Consider the following 24,867-nt stretch of genomic DNA (forward strand, 5'->3'; position numbering starts at 1 on the left):
ACATCAGCAATGCCAGGCACTGGCAGCTCACGTCTGTAATCCCAGCTACTCAGTAGGCCTAGATTGGGAGGATTGTGGTTGGAAGCCAGCCCAGGAAAACAGTTTGTAAGACCGTGTCTCGAAAAGAACCATCACAAAAAAGGGCTGGTGGAGTGGCTCAAGGTTTAGGTTCTGAGTTCAAATCCCAGAACCATAGCCTACCCCCTCCCCCAAAAAAATAACTACAATGAACAAAAAAGCACGTGGGCTCCAGCTGGAGCTCAGTACTAGAACACACTAGAGTCCCTGGGCTCCATCCCTGCCACCACCAAAAATAGTAACTAATAACAATATTAATAAAAATGTTTGGGACTTCTTAGTTCAGTCTCCTTTATGAGGCCCAGCGATGGCTGCACACAGAATTTGCAATTGTCACTCTTTCCTGGTGACAACGCCTTCCGGGGTTGTCCCCTCTTTATCTCTGTCCTCTGCCTGGAGTGGACTTTGATCACTGACAAGATCGATCACACAGTCCTGGTTCTCCTTTGGTCTCAGAAGCATGACACAATTGTGTTTTGCTTTTCTTTTTTTTTTTTCTGAGACAGGATTTTCATCCCCCTGCCTCAGTCTTCTAAGTGCTGGGATTACAGGCGTGAACCACCAAGCTCTGACTCTTTCATTTTTTGTTTTGGTGGCACTGGGGTTTGAACTCAGGGCTCCACGCTGGCAAGGCAAGCGCTCTACCACTTGACCCACTCTCTAGCCCTTTATGCAATGGCTATTGTTGAGATAGGGTCTTGTTTTATGTCCAGCTCCCAAGCAGCTAGGATTGCAGGCACGAGCCACAAAGCCCAGTCTTTTTTAAAGATGGGGTCTCACTGGCAGCCCCATAGGTGTCACACGGGCCACAGTGCAGATAAGCGTTTACTGTGGCTCTGCTGAGTCCCGAGTAGGAAAGGAAACTAAAAGCAGTGTCCCCAGAAAGGCTTCCCCTCCCACAGCTGGCCTCCTCCTGCCCCAGTGTCCACAGCACCGGGGTTAGTGCTATCCTGTCCGTCCAACACAGGAAGGAGGAAGACATTTTCTTGTCACCAGTCCACTGTGTACAAAAATGTTGGCAGGCAGCCCCTTCCCCTTCCAGGGCCGTATAAACATTCCTGGTGTCCAGCGAAGCCAGGGGACCCAAGGATGGACTGGATTCTAAGCTCGGACTCCTTCGCTGTTGGGGCGTACAGCCCCACCCCATCCTGACCACGATCAAGTGCACCCTGCGTTTCCCCATCATCCTGCCTGTGTCCATCCCAGCAAACTCCTAATTCTACCTCAAAACCCCATCCAGATGGACTGACTCCTTGCCACCTTCCTCACTCCCAAGACCAGCCCTCACACCCCACTCCATTCTCCTCTAGAGGTTTTTAAGTTTTTCATATAATAGTTGTGGGGGAGATACGTGTCATTTCCACATGTGGTGAGATTCACCGCCCCCATCATTCTCCCTCCTCCACCCCACCCCCTTCAATCTGGTTATTTATGATAAGGTCTGGACCATGATCCTATCTGTGCCTTCCTCATAGCTGGGATGATAGAAGTACTCCACCTTGCCCACCCATCAGTTGAGGATGGGGTCTCACTAAGTTTTTCCCCAGGCTGGTCTTGAGCCACAACCCTACCAGGTAGCTGGGATTACAGGCGTGAGCCACCATGCTGGCTTCTAGCAAATTTTATAAAGGGGACCTGAGGGTTCTTTGATCCATTGGTTCTCAAGTCACTGACCCCCCCCTCCCCACTGCTACTGAGGGATGTTTTGTAGCTGATGGGGACACCCCAAGGCAGTGAGGACACCCAGCCACTTTTCAAGCCAAACACACAAACTCCTGGAAGAAAGGTGTGACGCCTGGGCTGCTTCCCAGCACGGAACATCTCGGTGTGACCAAAGTAAGGAAGCACTCAGCCAAGTGTGGGGGACACAGGTAAAGGACACAGCAGCAAAATAAAACACACGGTAATGAATGATCGCCCAAGAATAAAATAAACACCGGAGAGTTCATAGTGCTGGTAATCCTCGAATGAACTGCAGAATAGCAGCTTACAAATTTTTACCACTTCGTAGTTAAAGAAAGGAGCCAGGTGCAGGTAAGTAGCTCACGCCTGTAATCCCAACTACTAGGGGAGGCTGAGATCAGGAGGATCGGGGTTCGAGGTCAGCCCTGGCAAATAGTTCTTGAGACCCTATCTCCAAAATAACCAGAGCAAAGTGGACTGGAGGTGTGGCTCACGTGGTAGAGCGACTGCTTTACAAGTGTGAAGCCCTGAGTTCAAATCCCAGTCCCACCAAAAAAAAAAAGCAAGCAGCATTTGCACTGTCTGAGTTTTCTTTTTTTGGCGGGGTGAGGTGGGGAGTAGCTCACCACAAGAAACACTGCAACTGCAAAGGGCAAAATAGCAACTTTGTAGCAGAGAAGTTGCAACTGAGAGCCTCCAACAACAGCAAGGAGGACACCTCGTCATCCAGGACCCAATGTGGCTCCTGCCCCACATTCACAGCCTCGCTGTAACCACAAGGAAACCTGGGGCAAGCACACGGAGGTGGACATTCTGCAAAGCCAGCCGCAAGCCACTCAAGCATTTGGGACACTGGAGTGTCACCAGCAGCTCTCCAGCCTCAGTTTCACCATCTGAATAACGGACCAGCCTTCCCGACTTCCCACTTCCGGCGCGCTTGCCAGCGGCGCGTTTGGGGAAGTGCGCATGCGCCAAAGCCACTCATCGGATTGGCTAGGCGTTGTGACGCAGCCGCGCGCTGGTAAGTACGGAAATCCCCTCCCCTTCCGGCGCGCCTTCCTGCACGCAGGTCGGCCTCCGAGTACGCCTGCCGTCACGCGCGCTCGCACGCGCCGTGCGTAATGACGTACGGGCAGCGCAGGCGCCATCCCGGAAGCGCGAGCAAGGCTGCCAGATGTGCAGGTGCTGCTGCCCCCCTCCCCCCCGACGCCACCGGGGCTGAGATTTGGGGTGCGGTTGGGACCGTGGGGGAGCCGGGCCGGGTCGGGCGCGGCCCCCGGGCTGCCGTGGGGTGGGACGCGCCGCTGGCCATATCTGGGCACTCCTGCTGCTCACAGGCCTCAGTTTCCCCTAGCTGCGCAGTGGAGCGCGAGCCATATCCCGAATCCGGATCCGGGGCGCGGGAGTCGGGCACCGCCCGCGTTTCGAATTCGTCGTCTGACTCGGAGCCGCGCGTGTGGCCCGGCTTTGTGCCTCAGTTTCCCCGCTCTGCAGGGGGCGGGGCCTAAGCGCATCTTGGCGCCCCGCCCCCTCGGCTTTTTTCTTCTTCTAATTTTTTTTTTTTTTTCTCACCTCCTGAGCTCAGCTCATTTAAGGGACCTGGGTGGACGGAACCTTGCTTGTGACCTTGGCAACGAGGTCCGCCCCCTGTCATTCCCGTTGCTTGGAGGTGGCAGTGGCCGCCTTGCCGGGGTTCTCTGATTGAAATGCACGTGTTTTGCCCAGGTTTGGACGCACCTGGGTGGCGCTTGTTCAATGCAAGGCCGAGCCCTCCATGTCACACTAGTGTTGGAGAAACAGCCTTCTCCCAGCTCCCAATTTTTTAAACTGTTTTTGGTGGGACTGGGATTTGAACTCAGGGCTTTGCACTTGCAAAGCCGTTGCTCTACTGCTTGAACTACTCCTGCAGTTCATTTTGCTCTGGTTATTTTGGAGATAAGGTCTTAAGAACTATTTGCCAGGGCTGGCCTCAAACATCCATCCTCCCGATCTCAGCCTCTTAAGCAGTTTGGGTTACAGGTGTGAGTCACTGGCGCCTGACTCTTCCCATTTTCTGAATGAGAAAACTGACTCAGAGAGGTGAAGTGATTGCCCCAAAGTCACCTAGCCTTTGTCTCTGTTTTTCACTCATCAGTGTATTTGGAGCACAGCAGAGCCTTTCCTGGATCCGTTCTGCTTTGTGTGTGGCCCACACTAGTAGTCAGGGAAGGCTTCCTGGTAGAGGCAGCTGGAGTGGGAGGTTGCCATAAACCTCTCAACCCTCACATCTGGGAGCCAGAGACACAAAAGAGCCCTCCTTAGAAGCAAAATCGTATCTTGAGGTCCAGATCGGAAATTAGCTCTCTGTGGGCCACTTGCCACAAGTCTGCTTCCTCCCCTTGGGTGGGGAACAGGATCTCTGCATGCAAGTAGGCTGACCTGGAATTCTTGGTCCTCCACCTCAGCCTCCCGAGTGCTGGGATTTACCATGGCCCAAGTCTACTGTTTGTACGTGAGCATGCTTCTTGGAAGTCTGGACTGGACCTTGCCTGGCATGGAGTAGGAGCTCAGTAGACAGTGGTGGTTGGAGGGAGAAGGGTCTTGTCTCTTGTGGGGGTGCTTTTATGCTGTTTAGGGAAAAAGTGAATTTGTTTTAATCATTTGCCGATGAGGTGATTTCATACGGGGTGACATCCCTACTAACATTTTTTGTCTTGTAAAAAAGAAGTATGGCTGAGAGTAACAGGTATTGGGTTCCCTCCTCAGCACCAAAAAAGAAAGAAAAAGGCCTGTAAGTATTTTAAGCCTGGAGGCAGGACTTGGAAGGCTGAGGGGAGGACCCTTGGGTCCCAGAGCTAGAGACCAGCCTTGACCACACAGAGATCCTGTCCCAAAAAAAAAAGAAAGAAAAGAGGCAAATCAGCTCCTACAAAATGCAAGTGTGTACTCACGGGGGCACAGAACCCCTGCTGGGATTCTGAACTTTGTGCAACCTGTGTCCTATGGCTCAGGTTTGCTGCTGTGTGAGCACAGCCCAGTTCCTCAATCTCTGAGCCTCATTTTTCTTGTTTATAAACAAGGATGAAACCTTACAGGTGAGGTGACTCCTGCCTGTAATCTTACATACTCCAGAGGTGGAGATGGGGAGGATTGAGGATTGAGGTCAACCCAGGCAAAAAAGCCAGGGAGCCCCCATCTCAAGTAACAAGCAGGGTGTGGTGGTACGTGCCTGTCACATCAGCTCTGCAGGAAGCATGAATAACAGGATGGGACCCAGGCTGGCCCAGGCATAAAGCACAGACTCTAGTTGTAAAATAAGGAAAGCCAAAAGAGTTGGGGACGTGGCTCAAATGTACCTGCCTGGCAAGTATAAGGCCCTGAGTTCAAACCCCAGTGCTGTCAAATATTAAAAATAAGGATGGGAGCAAAGCTGCATCGCTTGCAGCTTAGTTCAGGATTCAGTAGATGGTCTGTAAATGCAAAGGCACGTTAAGTGACTCTCAGGCGTGACTGGTGTGAACCTTTGGGCAGAAAGTCCTCTCCTGCTGAGCTCCAGCCCCTGTGCGTGAATCTTAACCAGTGGAAAGTTGGTCTTTGTGTCAGTCGTCAAGTGTGGGGCCCAGGCCGAGCCCTGTCAGGATTCTGGCCCTTTCCTGAGCCCCCATGAGGGTCAGTACTGTGGCTGTGGGTCTGGCCTTGTGTGGGAAGGCCCCTCAAGGTAGGGACTGTCGTGTGTGCTGGGAAGCTGGAACCCACGGCCTGGCCACAAATGCCTGAAATTCTTGGCTTTTGTCTGCTACTGAGTCCAGTGTGGGAGCCAAGACTGGGAAGCTGTGTGTGTGTGTGCGCTGTCCTGGGCAAGTCCTGGCCAACCCATGCCAGATTCTGGGTGGAGGCTGGAGACACATGGCTCTGCTGTCCTGGAGCTGACACTGCTGTGGGGGCCACTGGTAGCTAAGGAACCTTCAGAAAGCCGTGAAAAGAAGACGAAGGGACCCAAAGCTTGCCGTGAAGGTCACTGCCGATTGTGATCTCTGAACTTGGGAGGCAGAGGCAGCTGGTTTAAGAGCTCGAGGCCAGGTTGGGCTACATGGGAAGACCCTGTGTCATTTAAAAAAGAAAGTAAAGAAAAAAAATGACTAGCTGAGGTGGCTCATGCCCGTGACCCCAGGGCAGAGCTCCAGATGACCACAGTTGGAGGCCAGCGAGGGCAAAAAATTCAACCCCTCTTAACCAATGAGTGGGCATGGTAGCATGTACCTGTAATCCCAGCTACCTGGGAGGCATAGGTTGGAGGGCTGTGGGTCAGTAAATTAAAACCCTGTTCCAAAAATGACTGAAGTAAAGGGGTTGGAGACGGGGATCAAATGGTAGGTGTGGGAGGCCATGAGTTCAAATGTCACTTCCACCAAAATAAACAAATAAAACAGCCCCAAGCAGGGGTTGTCACTGAAGAGTCTTGGAGGTAGGGTGGCTTGCTCAGGCAGCCAGGAATGTCCTTGTAGGGGCAGCCCGAGAGGGGAGCGGGGGCTCCCCCCAGACTCAGTGGTCACCCTGTTCCAGGCAGCGGAGGAGGAGGAAGAGGAGATGGATCCCCCGGACTCGGCCTCGAGGGTCTTCTGCAGCCGGATCTTGAGCATGGTGAACACGGACGACGTCAACGCCATCATCCTGGCCCAGAAGAACATGTGAGGAGCTGGCCCGGGACGGCCTGCCGCGGGGACGGCGGTGACAGAACGCCCAAGCTAGTCTAGTTAAAGGAGAAAGGGGCTGGAGGAATGGCTCGAGCCCTCGAGCCCCTGCCTAGCAAGCGTCCAGTCCTCCCAAAACAAAGACAAAAGGAGGAAAGGTCTGTTTGGCTCGGTTGGTTTCACGGTGCCTTGGCTCTGCCCTTCTGTGGGCATCACCGTGGAGCCGGCGGCCAAGGAAGTTGGGCAGTGAGAGCGAAGGGGAGGGGGAGTCCCCAGGGCCCTGCCTCCCTAGCCCTAGGCTGGTGGCTGACAGACTTTGGCATCTGGGCCTTTGGGGGACGCGTCAGAGCCAAACCATAAGGGGATGTCCGTGAGAGAGAAGGGTTTTGAAGTCTGCGTAGGAGCCCGCTGGGTGGCTGGAGCACAGGAGGGCCTGGTGGCCCTGGGTGGGTCAGGAGGCTGGGACAGGTGGTCGCGTCCCCCCTAGGCTGGACCGCTTCGAGAAGACCAACGAGATGCTGCTCAACTTCAACAACCTGTCGAGCGCGCGCCTGCAGCAGATGAACGAGCGCTTCCTGCACCACACGCGCACGCTGGTGGAGATGAAGCGCGACCTGGACAGCATCTTCCGCAGGATCAGGTGGGCCAGCAAGCCCCGCCACCAGAGCCACCAGACCATGCCCCTCGTCCAGCAGTGCCCACCATTAAGCCACGCCCGAGACAGGCCCCGCCCACACCAGGCAGGCCACGCCCCCTCACCCAACCACCCCATACGCCAGCAGGCCACGCCCCGGCTAGCCACGCCCACCCTAGCCATGCCCCACAGACAGGCCACGCCCACCAGGCCCAACCACCCCAGCACTAGGAGGCCACGCCCCTCGTGAGCAGGGCCCTGCCACTCAGGCCACGCACTTCCTCTCCAGGATCCCACCCCTCAGGCCCAGGGTCATGCCCGCTCAGACCACGCCCTCTTCTGGGACCACGCCCACTTAGGCCCCACCCCCTCGCCTGTGAACTGCCCCTCCGCCACCCCACCCACCCATGAGCTTCCCTCTCCTTAGCATAACGGCAACAGGCATTCTGCTGGTTCTAAGTGTCCTGCAAGACCCGAGCTCTGGGGCGAAACCCGGGAGACCTGGAGCGTGACCTTCCACCACCGCAGCGCAGCCCTGGACTGACGCTGGACAGGCAGGGAGGAGCAGGCCGACCCCCCTGTGCTCTGGTCCCCGCGCCCCACCCAGGCCGCCTCTCCAGAGGAAAATGAGGGGTGCTGCGCAGTGCCAGGCCCTGGGGTCATCCCCAGCACCGCAAAAAAAAAAAAACCCAGGCAAGCGAGGGTGCCAGTTTTGTGGGTCCTTCCCTGGCACCCCGCACGCTGCAGGGTGTCCCCAAAGTCTCCCCGTCACGGCTGCTGCTGGTGACACAGCGGGCACACTTGGCCAGGGACAACCAGCGCCTTCCTGTTGTCCCAGAGGACAGCCACAGACAGGTAGACCAGGAGCAGCGCCACAGCCAGGGCCGTGCAGAACCAGGACGTGGGCTGCTCACATCTCATTTACGTTGAGAGAACGCCTGGAGCTCGTGGGGCAGCGTGACAGGCCTCGCTCCAAAGACCCCTTCCCCATGTCCATAAACGCAGCTGCGTTACTTTAGGAAAACACAGGGATCAGCCGACTGAAGAGGAAGCCAAGGCCCCTCCATCACCCCAGACTCCACACACCCCAGCTCACCCGCTTTAACCAGTGCCAGCGTCCATGCGCCAGGCACAGGCACGACCATTCTCAGCCCCACTGTCTCTGCTGCTGCGTCCCGAGGTGCTGCCTGGTGGGGCCTCAGTCCAGGGATGGACGGACAAAGCTGACGCCGCCCGGGAGGGGCAGGAGGCCTGGGATATGCCCAAGGAGATGGCCCGTCAGGGAGAGGAGGGGCCCATCTTGCACTCACTCTGGATGCTGCCCAGCCTGGGCTCAGAGGTCAGCCTAGCAGGTCCCCAACCAGCACCGGCCTGGCACCCGCGCCCCCATGCTCACCTGGTCCCTTCCTTCCCCTCTCTGCAGGACACTGAAAGGGAAGCTGGCCAGGCAGCATCCGGAGGCCTTCAGCCGTAAGTGCCGCTCAGAGCCGGGGGGCCAACTCCCAGTCCAGGCATGGGGGGCAGCGTGTCCAGGAGACCTGGGCAGGGCGGGCAGGGAAGCCGCCAGGGGCTGAGCTGGTGCTGGGACTGTGATCCTGTGCCTTCCCTGGAACGCGGCCACGTTTGACACTTCTGTTCCCTCATGCACCATGAGCCTTGCCAGCTAGGCCGTGACCCACAGTGTCCTGTGCAGGGTCACTGGCAGTGGGATCCTGATGCCCAGAGAGAGGTGACCCTGTCACAGGAAGTGCAGGCAGAAAGGGTCAGGGAAGGAGTCAGTTCACGCCATCTGGCTGTGCTGCCACTACACTGCTCATCCCTGCTGCCTCGAAGGGTTCGCCATGCCTAGCCTCAGTTTACCCCATCTGCCAAATGGGCCTGGCTCTCCTCTGGGGCCACTGACACCCAGAGGTGGGGACTCAGGTTATAGGTCTGGAGCTGAGGGGAGGCCGGTGGAGGGGAGGGGCTGTGTCCTCCTAGCCCTGACTGTGTGTGTGTGTTTTGTCTGGTGCTGGGGAAAGACCAGGACCTCGCATAGCCTAGCACACACCTGCCGCAGGGCCTCACCCCGGCCGTTTGCAGTTTGCTTTTGAGACAGGATCTCCCCACAGGCTCCTCAACTCACAGCCCTCCTGCTCGGCCTCCCGAGTGCTGGGACCACAGGTGTGCACTGCTGTGCCCGGCAGTGCCTAACCCTGGGGCCTGTGTCCTTGTGTCACTTCACCTTGATGGGAAGTCCTTCCTCTGGCTAGACCTGACTTTCCTCCAGTGTAAAATGGGCAGAAGGGAGCAAGCATAGTGTCCGTCCGTAATACCAGCTAATCAGGAGCTGGAGGTAGGACAATCACAGCTGAGACCATGCCCAGGCAAAGGCGTAAGGCTGTGTGTGAGAAATGGAAGGAAGAGCAGCAGGGCTGGACACGGCTCCGGTAGCAGAGAATCTGCCTAGCAGGCGTGAGGCCCTGACTTCATTCCCCACTACGGGGGTGGGGGGAGTCATGCCCTGTGGGTGAAGGCCCTTTTGGGTCACACGCACAGCAAGTCCCCCACTGAGCCCCCACTGGGCTTCCTTCCACAGACATCCCAGAGGCTTCTCTGCTGGAGGACGATGACGAAGATGCCGTCCCACCCAGCATCACGACCACCATCGCCACCTCTGAGCAGAGCACAGGTTCCTGTGACACCAGCCCTGACACTGTCTCACCCTCCCTCAGCCCCGGCTTCGAGGACCTGTCCCACGCACGGCCTGGCTCCCCTGCTGTCAATGGCCACAGCCAGACAGACGATGAAGAGACAGCAGGAGAGTAACTCCCCCACCCAGACCCCCAGAGGGCTCAGGGCACAGGTGGCCCTCCTGGGCCGAGGGGCAGCAGTCACCCTGTGTCACCATCATCGGCTCTGCCACCTGTCCTGGCATCCAGGGCCCCTCCTGCGCTGTGCTCTTCCTGGGGGCCTCCAACCCCTGCTCCTTCCCCTGTGACCCCACCATGCCGGGACACAGTGTCCAGGAGGGAGCCACCAGGCTGCGCCACGGTCTGCTCTCAACACTTACGAGGCTCTCACAGAGCAGCGCCAGCCGTCCCCACTCCTGGCCAGGACCTGCCGGAGAGGGACGGGCACCGTCACCTGAGTCCCCCTACCCCTACACTAATTCTGGCTTCCGACCGTTGTTTGACAAAAGTACGGGACATTTCTTCAGCTGCGTTGAGGTTTCTGGGGCGGCCAGCCCTCGGCCCTCGGCCCGGGAGCACGGAGTCGAAGGGAGTATTTTTGTACCCGGTATTTACAGATGCTCTTGGGAAGTTATCAATAAAGGCCGTTCCTAGGCAGGGAGGATGACACCTGGCTGAGCTGCCTTCCATCCCAGAGCTGGACAGGCGCTGGGTGTGGGGTGCAGGGCGGTCCGTTCTTCTCCCCCCCGGTCACCCCACCTCTGCAGCGCGTGGAAGTTGTGCTGTGGGATGGGGGGATGACCACAAGGCCTTCGGTTCATTTCCAGCCCCAGGGAGGAGAAAAAAACCAAAACAAATAGAGAAGATGGCTGGAGCCGAGCGGGCAGTGCTGGGGACGAGGACAGGGCGCCGCCTCTCCCGCGTCCGGCCCTTCAGCCGCCCCTGGGTCTCGAACACACGTCCCCAGCGGAGCCTGGTCCCACCTGCTCTGCTTGGCTCCCACCTTGGGTAGACGGAGCCTGAGATCCACGCGTGCACAGTGGCCAGGGAGAGGGCAGCGGTCGTCCCAGGGTCCCCCGCATCCGCGCCCCGAGCGTCCTCCCTTCCTTGTCCCACCCCGCAGCCTAACTAACGCCTTGGCCTCAGCTACAGCCATCGCTCCACACACTGCCAGAACTACGCGCCCAAACGCCTGGGGGGCGGGGCCAACTGCTACACGTGACATGGGGGCGGGGCAAAGAAGGAAGCAGGAGCGCGACGTTCGCCCACGCACGCCATGGCCTCCTCTTCCAGCATCCAACATGGCGGCGGGGCGTGGCCAGAGGCGGGACCCCCGTTGCGTGCGGCGGATTGTGACGTAAGCGCGCAGCGTGCTCCCAGCGCAGGCGCTCTGGGCGGGGAATCGGCCGTTTCCGGTTCCGCCGCCCTCTTTCTCTTCAACGAGGCGGCCGAGAGGGTCGGTGGCGGAGGTTATGTCGAGTCCCGGGCGGGCTGTGCGGGAGGCTGGGTGGCCCTGGAGGGCGGAAAGGGCGGCTAGTGTCGGTGGGGCGCTTGAGGCCGAGGCTGCGGGACCGGGCCGGGCAGCGGGGTGGCCAGCGCGGCTTTTAGGAAGGCCCGGGCGGCCCCACGGGTTCCCGGGAGCGCAGTGGGTGATGGGGTCGTGGTCGGACTTGAGTTGAAGGTTGATTGCGGGGTGCGGCGCGGATCTCTTTAAACATTAAGCTACTACGTCTACGGTTTGCTCCTGCTTCCTTTTTCACGCCTGGGTAGTTTTCCTTTTTTATTTAAAACGGAAGTGTGTGTGAGCGAGGAACTGGTACGTGGTGGGCTGATTAATGGTAGCCATTGTTTTTATTTCCATGGCTGGGGTGGACCCCGGGCCTCACGCGTGCCAGGCAAGCGCCACGCCATGGACACTGTGGGTCCGAGTAGCACAGGCCAGAGATGGCCTGCGGGATGCGTGTGTGCTCTATAAGGGCTCCAGCGCTTCCTAAGGTCCTGAATTCAATCCCCAGCATCGCCCGAGGGGGGATGATTGCTTTGAATCTGGGGACGTTGCTGCGCTGGTGGAGTTGGCCTAGGAAGCACGCTAACTGAATTTAATCCCCAATGCCACAGACTCCCTCCACCATTGCTTTGCATGAAGTGGTCAGGGGCTAGTGGCTGCTCACGCCTGTAATCCCAGGTACTTGGGAGGCGGAGATGCGGATGATCGAGGTTGGAGGGCGGCACGGGCAAAGAGTTCACAAGGACCCCCATCTTCAAAGAAATACCAGCAGAATGGCACTGGAGGAGTGGCAAACTCAAAAGCCTTGAGTTCAAAGCGCCACCAAGGAAGGAAAAAGGGAGGGGGGAAAAAAAAAAAAAAGCTGTGGTCTGGGGAGTTCGTGAGAAGCCAGCTCAGAGCATAGGCTGTCCCGCTCATGGATTTCCAGTTAACATTGGGGTTTCCAATGCTGGCAGGTAGCAGGGGGTGTGGGCCTGTGATGCTCTGGGTTCCCTCTCCAGCATCACAGAAAGAAGCTCGTGCCACGGCATGCGGGGGTCCTTGCTGTGGGACAAGTTTAGGCTGCAGCGGGCACTGGGGCCAGCCCAGAGCTGGAGGCGGTGTGGACACAGGGTGGGCTTGGGGGGGACGGGACGACGACACCACATCTGCGTGCTCATCGCGCCATGCTGCCCCCCGCAACAGACACAGCAATGCAGATCTTCGTGAAGACCCTGACTGGCAAGACTATCACCCTCGAGGTCGAGCCCAGTGACACCATCGAAAATGTCAAAGCCAAAATCCAGGACAAGGAGGGTGAGTGGGGGTGTGGTGGGTGCCAGGTTTGTTCAGCACCCCAGCTTCGTGGGTACTTCCCCCGTGTGGCTTTGACTGCCTCAATTTCCCTTTGGAGACTGGGGGTGGTGTAGCCAGTGACGTGCGCCATGGCTGAGCCCCCTGTCCCCCAACAGGCATCCCACCCGACCAGCAGCGGCTGATCTTCGCGGGCAAGCAGCTGGAGGACGGCCGCACCCTGTCAGACTACAACATCCAGAAAGGTAGCAGGGACAGCTGCCACCCCCAACAAGGGCGGGAAAGGACGGCGGGGACCCTGCGGGAGGCCAGGCACACTTGTTTGGCGGTGGCTTCTCGGCGCGTGTTCATGGGCACTTCTGGTTTTTTAGCATATTACACTTGTACAGAGGGACATTGTGACATTTACATGTAGATAGCCCTCCTCCATCATCCCCTTCCCCCTTTTATTTTGATGTGACCTGGCCGGGGGAGGGGACAGTTGGAGGCCTTGGCCCTGAGCATCCGAGGCCGCTGACCCCGCCCGCCCGCCCCGCAGAGTCCACGCTGCACCTGGTGCTGCGGCTGCGCGGCGGCATCATCGAGCCGTCCCTGCGGCAGCTGGCGCAGAAGTACAACTGCGACAAGATGATCTGTCGCAAGTGCTACGCGCGCCTGCACCCGCGCGCCGTCAACTGCCGCAAGAAGAAGTGCGGCCACACCAACAACCTGCGCCCCAAGAAGAAGGTCAAGTAGCCAATAAACGCCCCCAGGCCGAGCAGCAGCCGGCGTGCGCGATCCTGTGTGTGCGGGTGACAACGATGTCCACACTTGACACGCGGCTCCTGCCCGGAGAACGATGGCGTGGGCTTGCGGCGGGCGCGGGCATAGGCAGGATGGGGGCGCGGGGGACGGGGCGGCGCGGGCCTCCTGCCGGCAGGGGACACCGTGACGGTGACCGAGGGGACGCCGGTGTGGCCGTGGGTGGGCAGGGTGGACGCGGTGCTGGGGCCGGCGTTCTGCAGGAAGGCACCCGCGACCTGCCGCGCCCGAGATGACCCAGGCCCACCTGGCCGGCCACGGTGCCCCAGGCTGGGGCGGGTGCAGCTCCGCGAAACTGTCCATCAACCGCCTGGCCCCTCCCTCTTCTGGCTTTCTGCGGCACGCCCCCTCGGGCCCCGCAGCCAATCCGCGAGGGAGGGCGTGGTCACGCGAAGCCACGCCCACGCCGCGCTGCGTCTCCAGACCAGCTTGTAGTCTGAATTGCTGTCGATTGCGGCCTCTGCCTCTTCCGCCGCACCGGGTTTTGGACTCAGGGCTCGAGCTTGCTAGGCAGGTTCCACTCCCGACCTCAACCTTCCGTCCGCGTCCGTCCTGGCGTCCTAACGCCCGGTCTCGCCCATTCCACCTGTCTTCCAATCTCTGGCCGAAACGTCCCCGCCCGCGCTCAGCTCCGCCCCTGCTTCCTCCCTTGCACGCTCCGGGAGAGCAGAGGCGGCTGCTGTCCGCCCTGACAACGCCAACTAGCCATTCCCCTTCAGGTGGCCTTGCTGCTGCCGGCGGGGACCCCAGAGCTGAGGGGGCAGCAGATGCCATGCACACGCGTGAGCTGCAGAGGAAGTGGGCGCCGCTGCCCTCACTTCGGGCTGACCTGCCAGCTGGGACCCTCGGACCTCCTGCGCATAGCTTAGGATGTGCCCTTGCTGCCGCCATCAGAACCTCCCCGCGCACGCGCCCTCCCCCACGGTCTAGTTCCGCGGCCCCCCCCCCCCCCCCCCCGTGACCCACCACTCCTCCCAGGACCCTCCAGGCTGCTGCAGCCACAGGCCCTCGGTGGGCAGCGGGGCCCTGGGCTCCCCGCATCCCCCTTCCAAGCCAGCAAGCTGTGCAGCAGCGGCTAATTCGGTCCATCTGGGTTTTATTTATAGTTCTCATCCGCTCTTGTAGAGTAATTAAAACCATGGAGGCGATCACCGAGGTTCTCCAGGACCTAAGATTTCATGCGGAGTCTGCAGAGTGATGGTAGCTCCCTAGAGACACACCGAGGGAGATGGGAAAGGAGGCCGGTGGCGGCCAGCCCAGCCCAGCCCAGCCCTGACCGCCAGCTGGCCGAGGTCGTGCCCCACCAGGCGGTGACCCGTCCAGTTCAGCAACCCCTCCCGCAATACAAAGTCCGTCCTCTGCGCCTCATGTCACCTTTGTTCCGGGGCGCTGGGGCCAGGGAGTGTAGTGGACCCTCACTTTTGTGTTTTGGGGAACCAGGGAAGGTGTTGAAGGACCCCCACACACACTGCCTCAAAACCTTGGGGCTTTGAGTCACACCTTCCAAGGGTTCCAGAACCAGACACTCACTGCTGGTCTTGGAGAGTCCGGAATTGTGGGGGCGGACATTCCAACCCAAAGGGTCATTTCGGTGACTCATGTCCCCCACCCCAAACCCCACTGGGCCCTCACCCGGGCCTCGAACTCCGCATGTACCACCAGGGCACCTAGAACAACTCGTTTATTTAAAAATATTGTAGGAGGGGCCCTGGGTTGGCGGGGTGTCGTGATCGCCCCAGCCCACGCTGGAATTGTGGACAACTGGACAATCCACACATACTGGGGTGCACCCAAGGGTGGCCCCGACATGGGCCAGAGTTGTTGGAGCGCTGCCCAAGCCCCTGCTGAGGTGCCAGGAGCTGAAGTCACGGTGGAAGCGGCCCCAGTTTGGGTTGGGTCTTGGGGTCTCCATGTAGTGGTGAGGGCCCTAAAGCTTATCTGGCAGGACCTGCAGACAGAAGGGAGGCCGGGCTCAACTTTAGAGGATGCGGTTATCCCACGTGCCACATCCAGGGCCCAGGATTGCAGAAAGTGCTAAATAAAGGTTCACTACTCACCTGATTAGGGCCGCCCCACCCACCTGGGCATTTCCCCACCCTCCCCCGTCCCCCCCTTACCTCTCGCCGCGCCCCGTCGGCCCGAGGGCAGGATCCCCTCGTCCTGTGCTTGGAAAGAAGGCAGGAGGGTCTCGGGGGTCGGGGATGCAGACCTGCCTCGCCCCGCTCCCAGGGCCCCCCTCCCCCTCCCCCCTTTGCTACCTGGTTGCGGGTCTTGTGCGACTTCTGCATCCAAGCCCGCCACTGGTCGTACAGACGGAAGCTGAGGTTGGAGCAGTATGCGTGTTTCTTGAGCCAACCCAGGAACTGCTTGAGCTCGCGCCGCACCGGGCCCGAGCTAGGCTCGCCACCCCGGGGCTCGCACGCCCCGCCCGGGCCCGGGCGCTCTTTTAAAAAAAAAAAAAAAAATGTGGGTGTGGGGGGAGCCGGTGAAACACGTAGTGTCAGCGCGCGGCCGGCAGGGGGCGCGCGCGGGCAGGAGCGCACCCGGCTCCCGGGGACGCAGCCCAGCTGGTGCGCCCTGGATGGGGGTGGAAAGGAGGAAGGGGCTCCCCCGCCTCCACGCACAGCTCCTCTCCAGGAACCCCATTCCTGTGGCCTGAGCCAGGTGTGAGTGGGGGAGGGGGAGCAGCCAGAGCCAAAGGGATGAGAGAGAGAGAGAGAGAGAGTCTGATGGGACAGGGACACGCAGAGGCAGAGGGACAGACAGGGAGGTGCAGAGGGTGGGGCACAGATGGAGACAGGACAAGGGAGGGGCACGGCCTGGATAAGGTGGGATATGGACCTTGGGGACCTAGGGACAGAAAAAGACCAAGATGCATAGGAATGCACCACAAGAACAAAAAGAGACAGGGGAAGCGTGGCAGACAGAGTCCAAGAAGAAGGTCCCCAGGGGACAGTCCCAAGGAGTCTGCAGCCTGAGCCTCCGGGATGGGGAGTAGGCTGGGGAGGGCCAGGTGGGAGGCCACAGCCAGCCCCAAGCAGGCCGGCGGATAAGGACATCGGCCTCACGTCATAAATAAAGCTGGGGACCCGCTGACAGGCCCTGGCACGGCCCCGGCCCCCTACTCCCCACCCCCGGCCTCTCCCCTGCGGACGCAGCGGCCTCCTGGCTCCCGTGCAAGAATCGCAGGTGCTGGGCACGAGCAGGGGCCAAGGCGAGCGGCCCCTCCCTCCGCGCAAGCTCCGCCCACTCGGGACCCGGATGGAGGGGCCCGGGAGGGGGCTGGGGAGCTGGCTGGAGCCCAGGTCGGCCCCTCCTCCCTGACTCTGGAGCTGTATGGGCCTCAGTTTCCCCTATCATCCCCATCAGCGTGGACCTAGACTTGCAGCAGACTGGGTCACTATGACCTGTCCTTGCTGGAGAAAAAAAGAGGGGGGAACCTTCCTTGGGGTGGGGTTACCTAAATACCGCAGTGGTACACACCAAGCAGTATGTCACCCTATAACTCTCTCAACAACACGGCTTTCCAGATAGGGAAACAGGCCAGATATTACAAGGAACAAATTTTATTCCATCTCCCAGAGGAGAGGACGGAGGTCCAGGGGCTCGAGGAAACACACAGGACGCAGTACCCCCTGCCCTTAAAAAAGAGGGGATGCCGGCGCTGGGGGCTCACGCCTGTAATCCCAGCTACTCAGGAGGCAGAGATCAGGGGGATCGTGGTTCGAAGCCAGCCAGGCAAATAGTTGTAGAGATCCTATCTCGAGAAAACCCATCATAAATAAAGGGATGGTGGAGTGGCTCAAGGTGTAGGCCCTGAATTCAAACCCCAGTACTGCAAAAAAAAAAAAAAAAAAAAAAGGGGGATACTGAGCACCGCCGGTAGTAGTCACTCCTCGGGAGGCTGAGGCAGGAGGATGGAGGCCAGCCTGGGCTACCCAGTGAGACCTTGGCTCAAAAATAAAAAGAAAACCAAGGACTATAGGGGTGCAGCTCAGTGGTAGTACAAAACCCTGGGTTCGAACCCAGGGGGATACTGAGGCCGTGAGGCTCAGAAGCACAGGATGGGGTACAGGTGGGGATGGGGCAAAGTGGAGAGAGTGTGGGCTCTGTCCTGTCGTTCTAGTTCCATTCTCCAAAAAATTAATTTTCCTAGGGAATCTAGGATATTTGTGTGAAAACTTAGTTTTCCAATGCTTGCAAGTAGGTCAGACTTTTTTTTTTTTTTTTTTTTGCACGACAAGCTAAATAAATCCAGACCCCTAGGGGATACCTGTGTGGGACCCTTGCTCTCTTGAAGACGACAAGTTAAGGCCTGACCCCCCAGCACCCTCCCCACTCCCCACATCCCTGGCCCTTCTTGGGGGTGCTCACCACTGCGGGGGGTGGAGGCGGCGGTGGGGTGACTCCACTCGCTCCAGATCCCCGCTTTCTTGGAGCCATAGATCCCGAAGGGGTTACAACGGACCTGGACGAAGTACACGGTGCCCGGCTTCAGGCCGGCCAGGCGGCAGGAGGTCTGGTTGCTAACATCGTCCACCACCTGCGCTGGGAGGAGGGCAAAATCAGAGGTGGGGGCGTGGCCAGGTCCGTGGGCGTGGCCAGGACCTGAAGGCGGGGCCAGGACCTAAAGGCCTGATCGGGTTGGGGCGTGGCCCGGGCAGGAGGCGTGGTCATGACCGGGGGCGTGGCGCGGACCACGGGTGGGGCGTGGTTAGAATCTGGGCGTGGTCACGGCGGGGGGCGTGGCCTGGCACCTTCCAGTCCACGCTGTCCTCCACGCGGTAACGGATCTGGTATTTGGCTTGAAATAGAAAATCCTTGAGGGCAGGGGGCGAAAGCCACCGCACGCTCAGCTGGTCCTCCAGGCCCCCGACGCGGCTCACGTGCACGTCAGGTGGGGGATCCGTGGTCACTGCGTGGGGCGGGAGGTGGGGGGTTACTCTTTATAGCTGACCCTATGACTTTGATGACACCTGCCTGTCTTTGTCCCCTTCCTTGGAGCTACTCTGCCTGCCCAAGCCCCGGGGTCTGTTGGATTACATTACTTAACTGGCAACCTAGCAACACTCAATGTTAGCTGTTATCAGCATTATTATCACAGCTAATAGATGAAATTCTGTGCAGGGGGCTACCTCAAAGCAGAGGCAGCAGCCTCGTGGGGTCAGTTTGGTGGAGGAGCACTCGCCTGGCCAGTGCATGGCCCTGGGGTCCTGAGGTCCATCCCCAGGGGGGCAGCAAGCAGCCCCTGGGAACTTGATCCCCTACAACCCACCTCCTTCCTTACCACTTGATCAAAATCTTTCCCCTGACAGGTTTTGCTTCTGGGGCTTAGAACTTGCCCATATTGGCTCCAGGGGGGTGGGACACAAGCCAGGGGTCCCCCCAGGAGCATGGAGGCAGCAGGCCAGGCTGGGCTGTCCCCCTGAGGCCTGGGCAAGGGGCGGAAAGGGTTAAGGCCCAGGCCTGCTTGGGCTGACAACCGCTCTAATTAGATTAGGCCCAATTCTGCATGTACTTCCTGCCTCCCGCCTTCAAACCCCCCCCCCCCACAGCTCCAGACCTCAGCTTCCTGGGGCGCCTCCCGACCTGGGCGCCCCCTCCCCGCTCCCCCGGGCCCCCCTCCTGCACACCTGGGCTGCCGAGGGGGAGGCGGCCAGGCCAGGTGTTCTCTGCAGAGCGGGAGGGGGGTATCCTGGCTGCTTTGGGGGGCTTTGGACTAAAGATGCTCTGCTCCCTCCCCATTCGCTAGCAGGGACAGACCTGGAATTGCAACCACAGCTGGGGGGCTGGCAGGGCCCCCAGAAGACTAAACAACACGGGAGGAGGGGGTGAGGGGTGGGAAGGCCCCTCAGGATGCCTGGTGGCTAGGCCTGCCCCTCAGGATGCCTGGTGGCTAGGCCTGGTAGACGCTGGGGCGCTCACCCACGTCTAGGATGTCCAGAGTGAGCACATCCGAGCGGGCAGAGCCCAGACGGTTGGTGGCCTCCACCCAGATCTCATAGGGAGTGAAGAGAGCCAGGTCCCGGGGGATGTGACAGGAGTGAGGCCCCACTGTGTGGTACTCCTCACACGTGTTGTCCTGCCCGTGTTGTCCTGCCCGTACCACCTGCAGGGCAGGAGGGAAATCAGGATACCACATGAGGGTCCCTTCTGGTCCCCAGACATCCATCCCCCATTTGCAGATAAAGGCTCAGAGAAGGAATGCAGCGACCTGAGGTCACACAGCCGGGCTGGGCTGAGGCATAGGCCTGGGTCTCCACCACACCAACCTCAGCTTATATTTGAGGGAGTAGTTGGTGTGCAGAAAGGTCTCCCCGTGGGCCCCTGGCGTCCAGCGACACGTGAGATCTTTCATATTCTTGGACCAGCAGCTGATGTTGAAGGGTTTCTCTGGGGGCACTGGGGAGGAAGGAAGGGTGTGGGAAGTGGGGGGGTCTAGAGGGCCTGGAGGTGGGCTGCTTGCTGGACCCTGCCTTGGAGCAGGACATTTCCAGCTGTGTCCCCGGGCTGAAGGTGACAGGCAGGGTCTCTCTCCACGTTCTCATTCCCCCCCTGGGACCCCCCCCACCACCAAGCCTGTGCCAGCCTTCCTACCACTCAGCTCATGATTCTTGGACCCCCCCCCAAATCTACCCTGGGAGGGATTGTGTTTGGGGGGGGTCCTAGGATCACTTACAGCCAACGTAGAGGCAGGAGCCAGCCAGGATGCTGCCATCACGGGCATGGCACACAAGATTGTCCCCCGACTGCTGCCTGGACCCGTTGAGGTTGGCCAGGGCGAGGGCCAGGGTGGAGGCATTAAGCACACGGGAGAGCTCGGGGGGCAGGCGGCGCCCGTTAAGAGTCCAGTAAAGACCCTCGGCCGTGGCCCCTGGTGGGTCCCCGTGGATGGAGCATGTAGCTTGCAGGGATGAGCCGATGAGGAGTGTGGGGTCCTGGGGGCTGATCACCGCTGTGTCTGGGGTCAAAGAGGGAGGGCGTCTGTCACGGTGGAAGCAGCGGGGGTCCCTTGAGCACCGCCCACCATGCCAGGACTTCCAGGACTCATAGCAGTCCTGAGACATTATTTTGCCCATCGACAGCATTAGGTTAAGTGCCCAGTCCAAGGTGGGCAGCGAGTTTAGCCAAGATCGAGGCCAAGTTTACAGCTCAGTGTCTTCCACGCCACAGGGTCACCAACTTGCTTAAGGCTGTCCGAGCTGTTAAAAAAAGTCAGGCATAAATGGCCTCAGCTCCAAGTGACCCTTGCTTTTGCACACAGTCCTGACAATCTCAATCTCTCAATCTCTCCTCTCTCTCTCTCTCTCTCTCTCTCTCTCTCTATCTTGCTCTTGCTCTTACAAATTTGGTAGGTTGAAGCAGGAGGTTGAAGCAGGAGGAAAGTTCCAGGTCAGCCTGGGTTACATAGGGAGACCCTGTCGAGAGAGAGAGAGAGAGAGAGAGAGAGAGAGAGAGAGAGAGAGAGAGAGAGAGAGAGACATCCTAGGTCTCAGACCTACAGAAGCCCATGTTTGCTGGTGCTGGAAGTTCTGCTGAACACAGCCACTGGTACTTAAGAAAGTGGGGTGCTCTGAGCCTCACCTTGTCTCCCACAGGGCTTCCCACCTGTTCCCCTCATTCCCTGACCTGCAGAGAACAGAGGAAGCCCTCTGTCCCTCGGGCCACTGTGACCAGTGGGCTGGAAGGGGGCTTCCGAACTGGTGGTGGAATGGAATGGGACACAGGAGCCAGGGAGCTCCCAGGCACCCCTTTGAGCAGATTGGAACTAAAGAAGGGACTGTTTTGCTGGGCATGGGGGGGAACCAAGTCCCAGACACTTCCAAGACTCAGCTTCTCCATCAAGGAGGTGTGCACCCTGGTGTCAACCTCAGGGGGCCATTTGAGGGAGTGCTGATGGTGTCAGAGGAATCCCCTGTGCAACCTTGCAGCCAGGCAACCCTGAGTTCAAATACCACCAGCTCCTGGGACCATTCCCCCTTCCTTCACCCGGAGCGGTGGTGGGGACGCCATTCGTTCCTCATTTATTCACAAGACAGACAGCCTGCAGGAAACAGTGACGTTATGCTGCCTAAGACACCTTCTACCCTTGTGGGCCTTAAGTTCAAAGAGGCAGCACGAATAAAGAAATAAGAAGTTTAAACAAGCCAAAGGGACGACGTTAAACAAGGGTATAGGGAGACAGGCCTAAGATAGCAACTGCAGATTAGATAGTAGGTGACCTCTGGATTAAGCCCCAAGGAAAGCCAGGAGACAGTGTGCACCAGTGGGTACCTGCAAGTGCAAAGGCCCTGGGGCAGGCTGTGGCTTGGGGAGCCGGCAAAGACCCTGCTACAGGGAGGAGGCAGGGGCTGTTCTAGGGTTCAGAGCAGGGAGGGTCACGGTTGAATTTGCATTTAAAAGGCTGTGAGAAGGGATTGTAGGAGGGCCAGCCCAGTTTCACAGAGATGGTGGCCAAGGACAGGGTGACCCAGCCCCCCCCCCCCCCCCCGTAGGCTCCTTGCACACCAACGAGCGGGCCTGTACTGTCCCTCAGGGTCCCAGATGGGCGAGGTGGATGCGGTTCTGGGCAGGGCTCTGCCGATTTTTCTGGGGCAAACTTGGCTGCAGGACCACGTCTTGCTGGAGCCTGGGATCGCAGTTGCGTTTGGGGCCGGGCCCAGGACTTGCCGTCCGTGCGAAGAAGCCGGCAGAGCAGGCCAGAGCCGAGGAGGAGGCGGGGGGCCAGGGGGGCCGCCCCGGAGGTCCCAGGCAGCCAGCCGCCCGCTAATTCGGAATTCTTTCGGCATGAACTCGGGCGTGCCAGCGTCTCTGCCCCGGCCCACCCACTGCTTCCTGCCTGGGTCCCACCCCCCCCAAGCAGGGTGGGAGGCACAGCCAGGCCTGCCCGGACCCCAGGCCCACTGTCAGCCCTCCTGGTGGGTCACACACACCCCACACCCCCACAGTCCTGGTCTGGCCAGGAAAGAGCTCTCTGGGTGTGTGGGGGGGGTCCTGGCTGGGGGGCACTGCCCCCTGCCATGCCTGCCCCCCCTGGGCTGGCGAGGCCATTTGCAGGCAGCTGCAGCTGCCCTCCCTCCCAGGGCCGGGCGGGGGAGTGGGGCAAGGCCAGGCGGGCCTGGACAGGCCAGTCCTCCACCCCAGTCCCAGCAGGAAAGGTCACACAGGCTCCCAGTCCTGCTGGGAAGGGGTGTAGCCTCAGCCAGGGGCACCTGGCCACTGACTGACTTCTCCTCCAGTTCTCAGTTTTCTCACCCATAAAACGGGAGAGATGTATTCTACCTCCTGGGGAGATGGGCAGGGCGGGGAGGAGGGGTGTCCAGGTGCCTGGCATCCTCCAGGATCTAGGAAAACTGCTACCCCGGCTGCCGTCCCCACCTTGGTGAAAAATGGGGCTGCTGGGAACAGCCCCCCCCCACACACCCCAGCCCCACTGCAGCAGGAGGAGTTGAGTCTGCTTTGGGGGCCTCATTCAGGACTCCCTCCCCAAAGCAGACCCTAGGTTGGGCTTTGGGACAGTCCCCCTTCCCCTCGCTCCCTGCCCCCCCTACTTTCCCACAGAGCTGAGGCCTTTACAAGTTTTTTTTTTTTCCCCCAGCGTGGAGGCACTGTGTTATTAAAAAGGAACACCATGTGTTTTAAAAGGAGAAAGTGTGAGATTCCCCAAACATCTAGTGGGAGGGTGGCCTCTGTCCCCCAAGGCCCCCACGGGGGTCCCCCATCTCCTGTCCCTCTGGTACCTGCAGACACTTTACGACCCACCCGACTGCTGGTCAGGTGCTAAGACACACGGTAAGTAGAAACATATTTCGAGGTGTGAGAAGCTTTAATTTCTTCCCCCTTAAAGGAAAAAACACACACACAACACACACCCCACCCCCTACCTTCGCCTGTTGCTGGCGAACAAAGCTTGGCCCAAATGTGTGGCACCATCACGAATTACACAGGGCCTGGCAGAGCCACCAGGGACCCCAGGAGGACCCTGGGGACACCCTCACCTGCCCAGGCGCTTTGGATAAACTGGACATCCCCAAGTGCCCCTGGGGGCTGCAGGAACTGGGAGAAGGCTCCAAGTAGCCCGCAAGAAATACTGGCCGGCCTAGGAGCAGTGGGTGCCCTGACGGTGGCCTGTGCCCTAGGCTGGGGTACATGACACTGAACGTCCCCGGGCTCGGTGCCTGCAATGCGTGCCCTGTTGCCTCCCCTGCGGAATGGCGCACGACCACGGATGTGTGTGCGAAGATGGAATGCGTGTACGATGGTGTGCGAGTGTGCATCTGGGTTGCAGTGTGTGCGCGTCGAGGGCGAGGGTGACGGGACACCAGCCAGCGTGAGCCTTTGTGTGTCTTTGGGTGTGTCCCCGAGCGGGTCTGGATGTGGAGACCGTATCCTGGCGGGGGTGTGCACTGGGTGGGGGGCGGGAGAATGCCTAAGGCCAGAAGCTTCCTATCCAGAAGGGGAGAGGGTGGTGTTCCTCGGCCTGTGGGGCTCTGGATTCCCAGTGGACCCCCCTCCCCTTCTCCTTCCAAAAGTCTGGGCCTGTGGTGCCCGGGCTCAGTGGCTCCCGCGCCCTGTCCCTCTAGCCGGCTCGCTCACAAAGATTTCTCGCAGTGTCGCCAGGACGAGAACGATCGTGCGCGCCACCGGTGGTGGAGACTTTGCGGACCCCAGTGCGCGGGATCCCGCAGGGGGAGGGCGGCGCCACCGGCCCGCGAGAGGCAGGTCCCCGGGGACCCCGGGCCGCGCGCCAGGCGGCCAGAGCGGCCCCCTCCCGCCCCGCCCTCCCCGCGGGGCTCATCCCTCCCGCCATGGGGGGGACACCCCGCCCGCACCCTGCGCGCCAGCCGCGTGCGCCCCCGCCCGAGCGCTGAGCCCCGCGGTCCCAGCGGCTCCCCAGACCGGGAACGCAGACGCGTGCGCCCGCTGCGTCCCCGCGTGCAGAGAGTCTCCGGGCCTCTGGGGACCCGGTTGGGCAGCCCAGGTAAGAAGACCTCGGGCGAGGAAACAGGACCCTCAGGCCGGGGTCCTAGGGCGCAGTGCGCCCCGCAGGTGAGGGCGCCCCGAGGGCCGCGCCGGGGGCGCCTTCCTTTGTTCCCGGACCGTCCAGGTGGCGCCCGCGCCCCCTCCCCCCCCCCGCGGCTGCCCCCAGGGCGCGGGCGCTCGGCTGCTGCAGGAGGTGGGGAGCGGGGCGCGGGGTACTCACGGGCTGCCGATCCGGGTCGCGGCGCCCCGAGGACGTAGAGCAGCAGCAGGGGCAGCAGCGGCTGCGGCGGCGGCCACCGCGCGCATTGGGCGGCGGGGCCCGGGCGGCCGGCGGGCATTGGGGCCGGAGTTGCCGGGGGGGCGCGCGGCGGGCGGGCGGCGGCGCGGGATGCGGGGTGCAGGGCGCGGAGCGGGAGCGGGAGGGCACGGGAGGGCGCGGGAGGGCGCGGGCTGGGCCGCCCGCACGTCGCTGGGCGCGGACGCGGAGGCCAGAGCAAGTCTGAGCAGCCGAATTGACAAGGCGCTAATGCGCCGCTGGCCCCGCCC

At 60.3% G+C, this 24,867-nt stretch overlaps 3 protein-coding genes across 7 annotated transcripts; 2 read left to right on the forward strand and 1 right to left on the reverse strand.

Moving 5' to 3' along the window:
* Positions 1-2,816: 2,816 nt before the first annotated feature.
* Positions 2,817-10,404, forward strand: LOC141416589 (kxDL motif-containing protein 1). 3 transcript variants are annotated; one of them, XM_074053601.1, is made up of 5 exons: positions 2,817-2,943; positions 6,304-6,428; positions 6,919-7,071; positions 8,489-8,535; positions 9,644-10,404. In XM_074053601.1, the coding sequence occupies exons 2-5, from the start codon at positions 6,328-6,330 to the stop codon at positions 9,871-9,873; spliced, it is 531 nt and encodes a 176-aa protein (XP_073909702.1). In that variant the 5' UTR covers positions 2,817-2,943; positions 6,304-6,327; the 3' UTR covers positions 9,874-10,404. The 3 variants fall into 3 exon arrangements, with proteins under 3 accessions (XP_073909702.1, XP_073909703.1, XP_073909704.1); XM_074053602.1 differs by having other exon boundaries at positions 2,897-2,991; XM_074053603.1 differs by lacking the exons at positions 2,817-2,943; positions 6,304-6,428 and adding an exon at positions 6,437-6,589.
* A 594-nt stretch (positions 10,405-10,998) lies between these two features.
* Positions 10,999-13,314, forward strand: LOC109676707 (ubiquitin-ribosomal protein eL40 fusion protein). 3 transcript variants are annotated; one of them, XM_020153004.2, is made up of 4 exons: positions 10,999-11,206; positions 12,430-12,540; positions 12,696-12,782; positions 13,076-13,314. In XM_020153004.2, the coding sequence occupies exons 1-4, from the start codon at positions 11,014-11,016 to the stop codon at positions 13,270-13,272; spliced, it is 588 nt and encodes a 195-aa protein (XP_020008593.2). In that variant the 5' UTR covers positions 10,999-11,013; the 3' UTR covers positions 13,273-13,314. The 3 variants fall into 3 exon arrangements, with proteins under 3 accessions (XP_020008593.2, XP_020008601.1, XP_020008609.1); XM_020153012.2 differs by having other exon boundaries at positions 11,109-11,193; XM_020153020.2 differs by lacking the exon at positions 10,999-11,206 and adding an exon at positions 11,850-11,922.
* Positions 13,315-15,004: 1,690 nt separating this feature from the next.
* Positions 15,005-24,659, reverse strand: LOC141416591 (cytokine receptor-like factor 1). Its single transcript, XM_074053604.1, has 9 exons — positions 24,542-24,659; positions 20,018-20,299; positions 19,600-19,740; positions 19,264-19,428; positions 18,096-18,253; positions 17,713-17,881; positions 15,597-15,781; positions 15,456-15,498; positions 15,005-15,286 (listed from the first exon to the last, which is right to left on the reverse strand). Exons 1-9 carry the CDS (start codon positions 24,657-24,659, stop codon positions 15,273-15,275), a joined length of 1,275 nt encoding a protein of 424 aa, XP_073909705.1. The 3' UTR covers positions 15,005-15,272.
* Positions 24,660-24,867: the final 208 nt, after the last annotated feature.

The sequence above is a fragment of the Castor canadensis genome, chromosome 14, assembly GCF_047511655.1.
Source record: "Castor canadensis chromosome 14, mCasCan1.hap1v2, whole genome shotgun sequence".
Classification (NCBI taxonomy): domain Eukaryota; kingdom Metazoa; phylum Chordata; class Mammalia; order Rodentia; family Castoridae; genus Castor; species Castor canadensis.

Bases quoted from the DNA above. Each gene is read 5' to 3' on its own strand.
- LOC141416589 (XM_074053601.1), top strand. From the start codon at position 6,328: ATGGATCCCCCGGACTCGGCCTCGAGGGTCTTCTGCAGCCGGATCTTG. The intron at 6,429-6,918 runs GTGAGGAGCTGG...CGTCCCCCCTAG, and splicing joins ATCCTGGCCCAGAAGAACAT to GCTGGACCGCTTCGAGAAGA. The intron at 8,536-9,643 runs GTAAGTGCCGCT...TTCCTTCCACAG, and splicing joins GCATCCGGAGGCCTTCAGCC to ACATCCCAGAGGCTTCTCTG.
- LOC109676707 (XM_020153004.2), top strand. From the start codon at position 11,014: ATGGCCTCCTCTTCCAGCATCCAACATGGCGGCGGGGCGTGGCCAGAG. The intron at 12,541-12,695 runs GTGAGTGGGGGT...GTCCCCCAACAG, and splicing joins CAAAATCCAGGACAAGGAGG to GCATCCCACCCGACCAGCAG. The intron at 12,783-13,075 runs GTAGCAGGGACA...CCCGCCCCGCAG, and splicing joins AGACTACAACATCCAGAAAG to AGTCCACGCTGCACCTGGTG.
- LOC141416591 (XM_074053604.1), bottom strand. From the start codon at position 24,659: ATGCCCGCCGGCCGCCCGGGCCCCGCCGCCCAATGCGCGCGGTGGCCG. The intron at 20,300-24,541 runs GTGAGTACCCCG...CTTTGACCCCAG, and splicing joins GCGACCCGGATCGGCAGCCC to ACACAGCGGTGATCAGCCCC. The intron at 19,741-20,017 runs GTAAGTGATCCT...CTTCCTCCCCAG, and splicing joins CTCCTGCCTCTACGTTGGCT to TGCCCCCAGAGAAACCCTTC.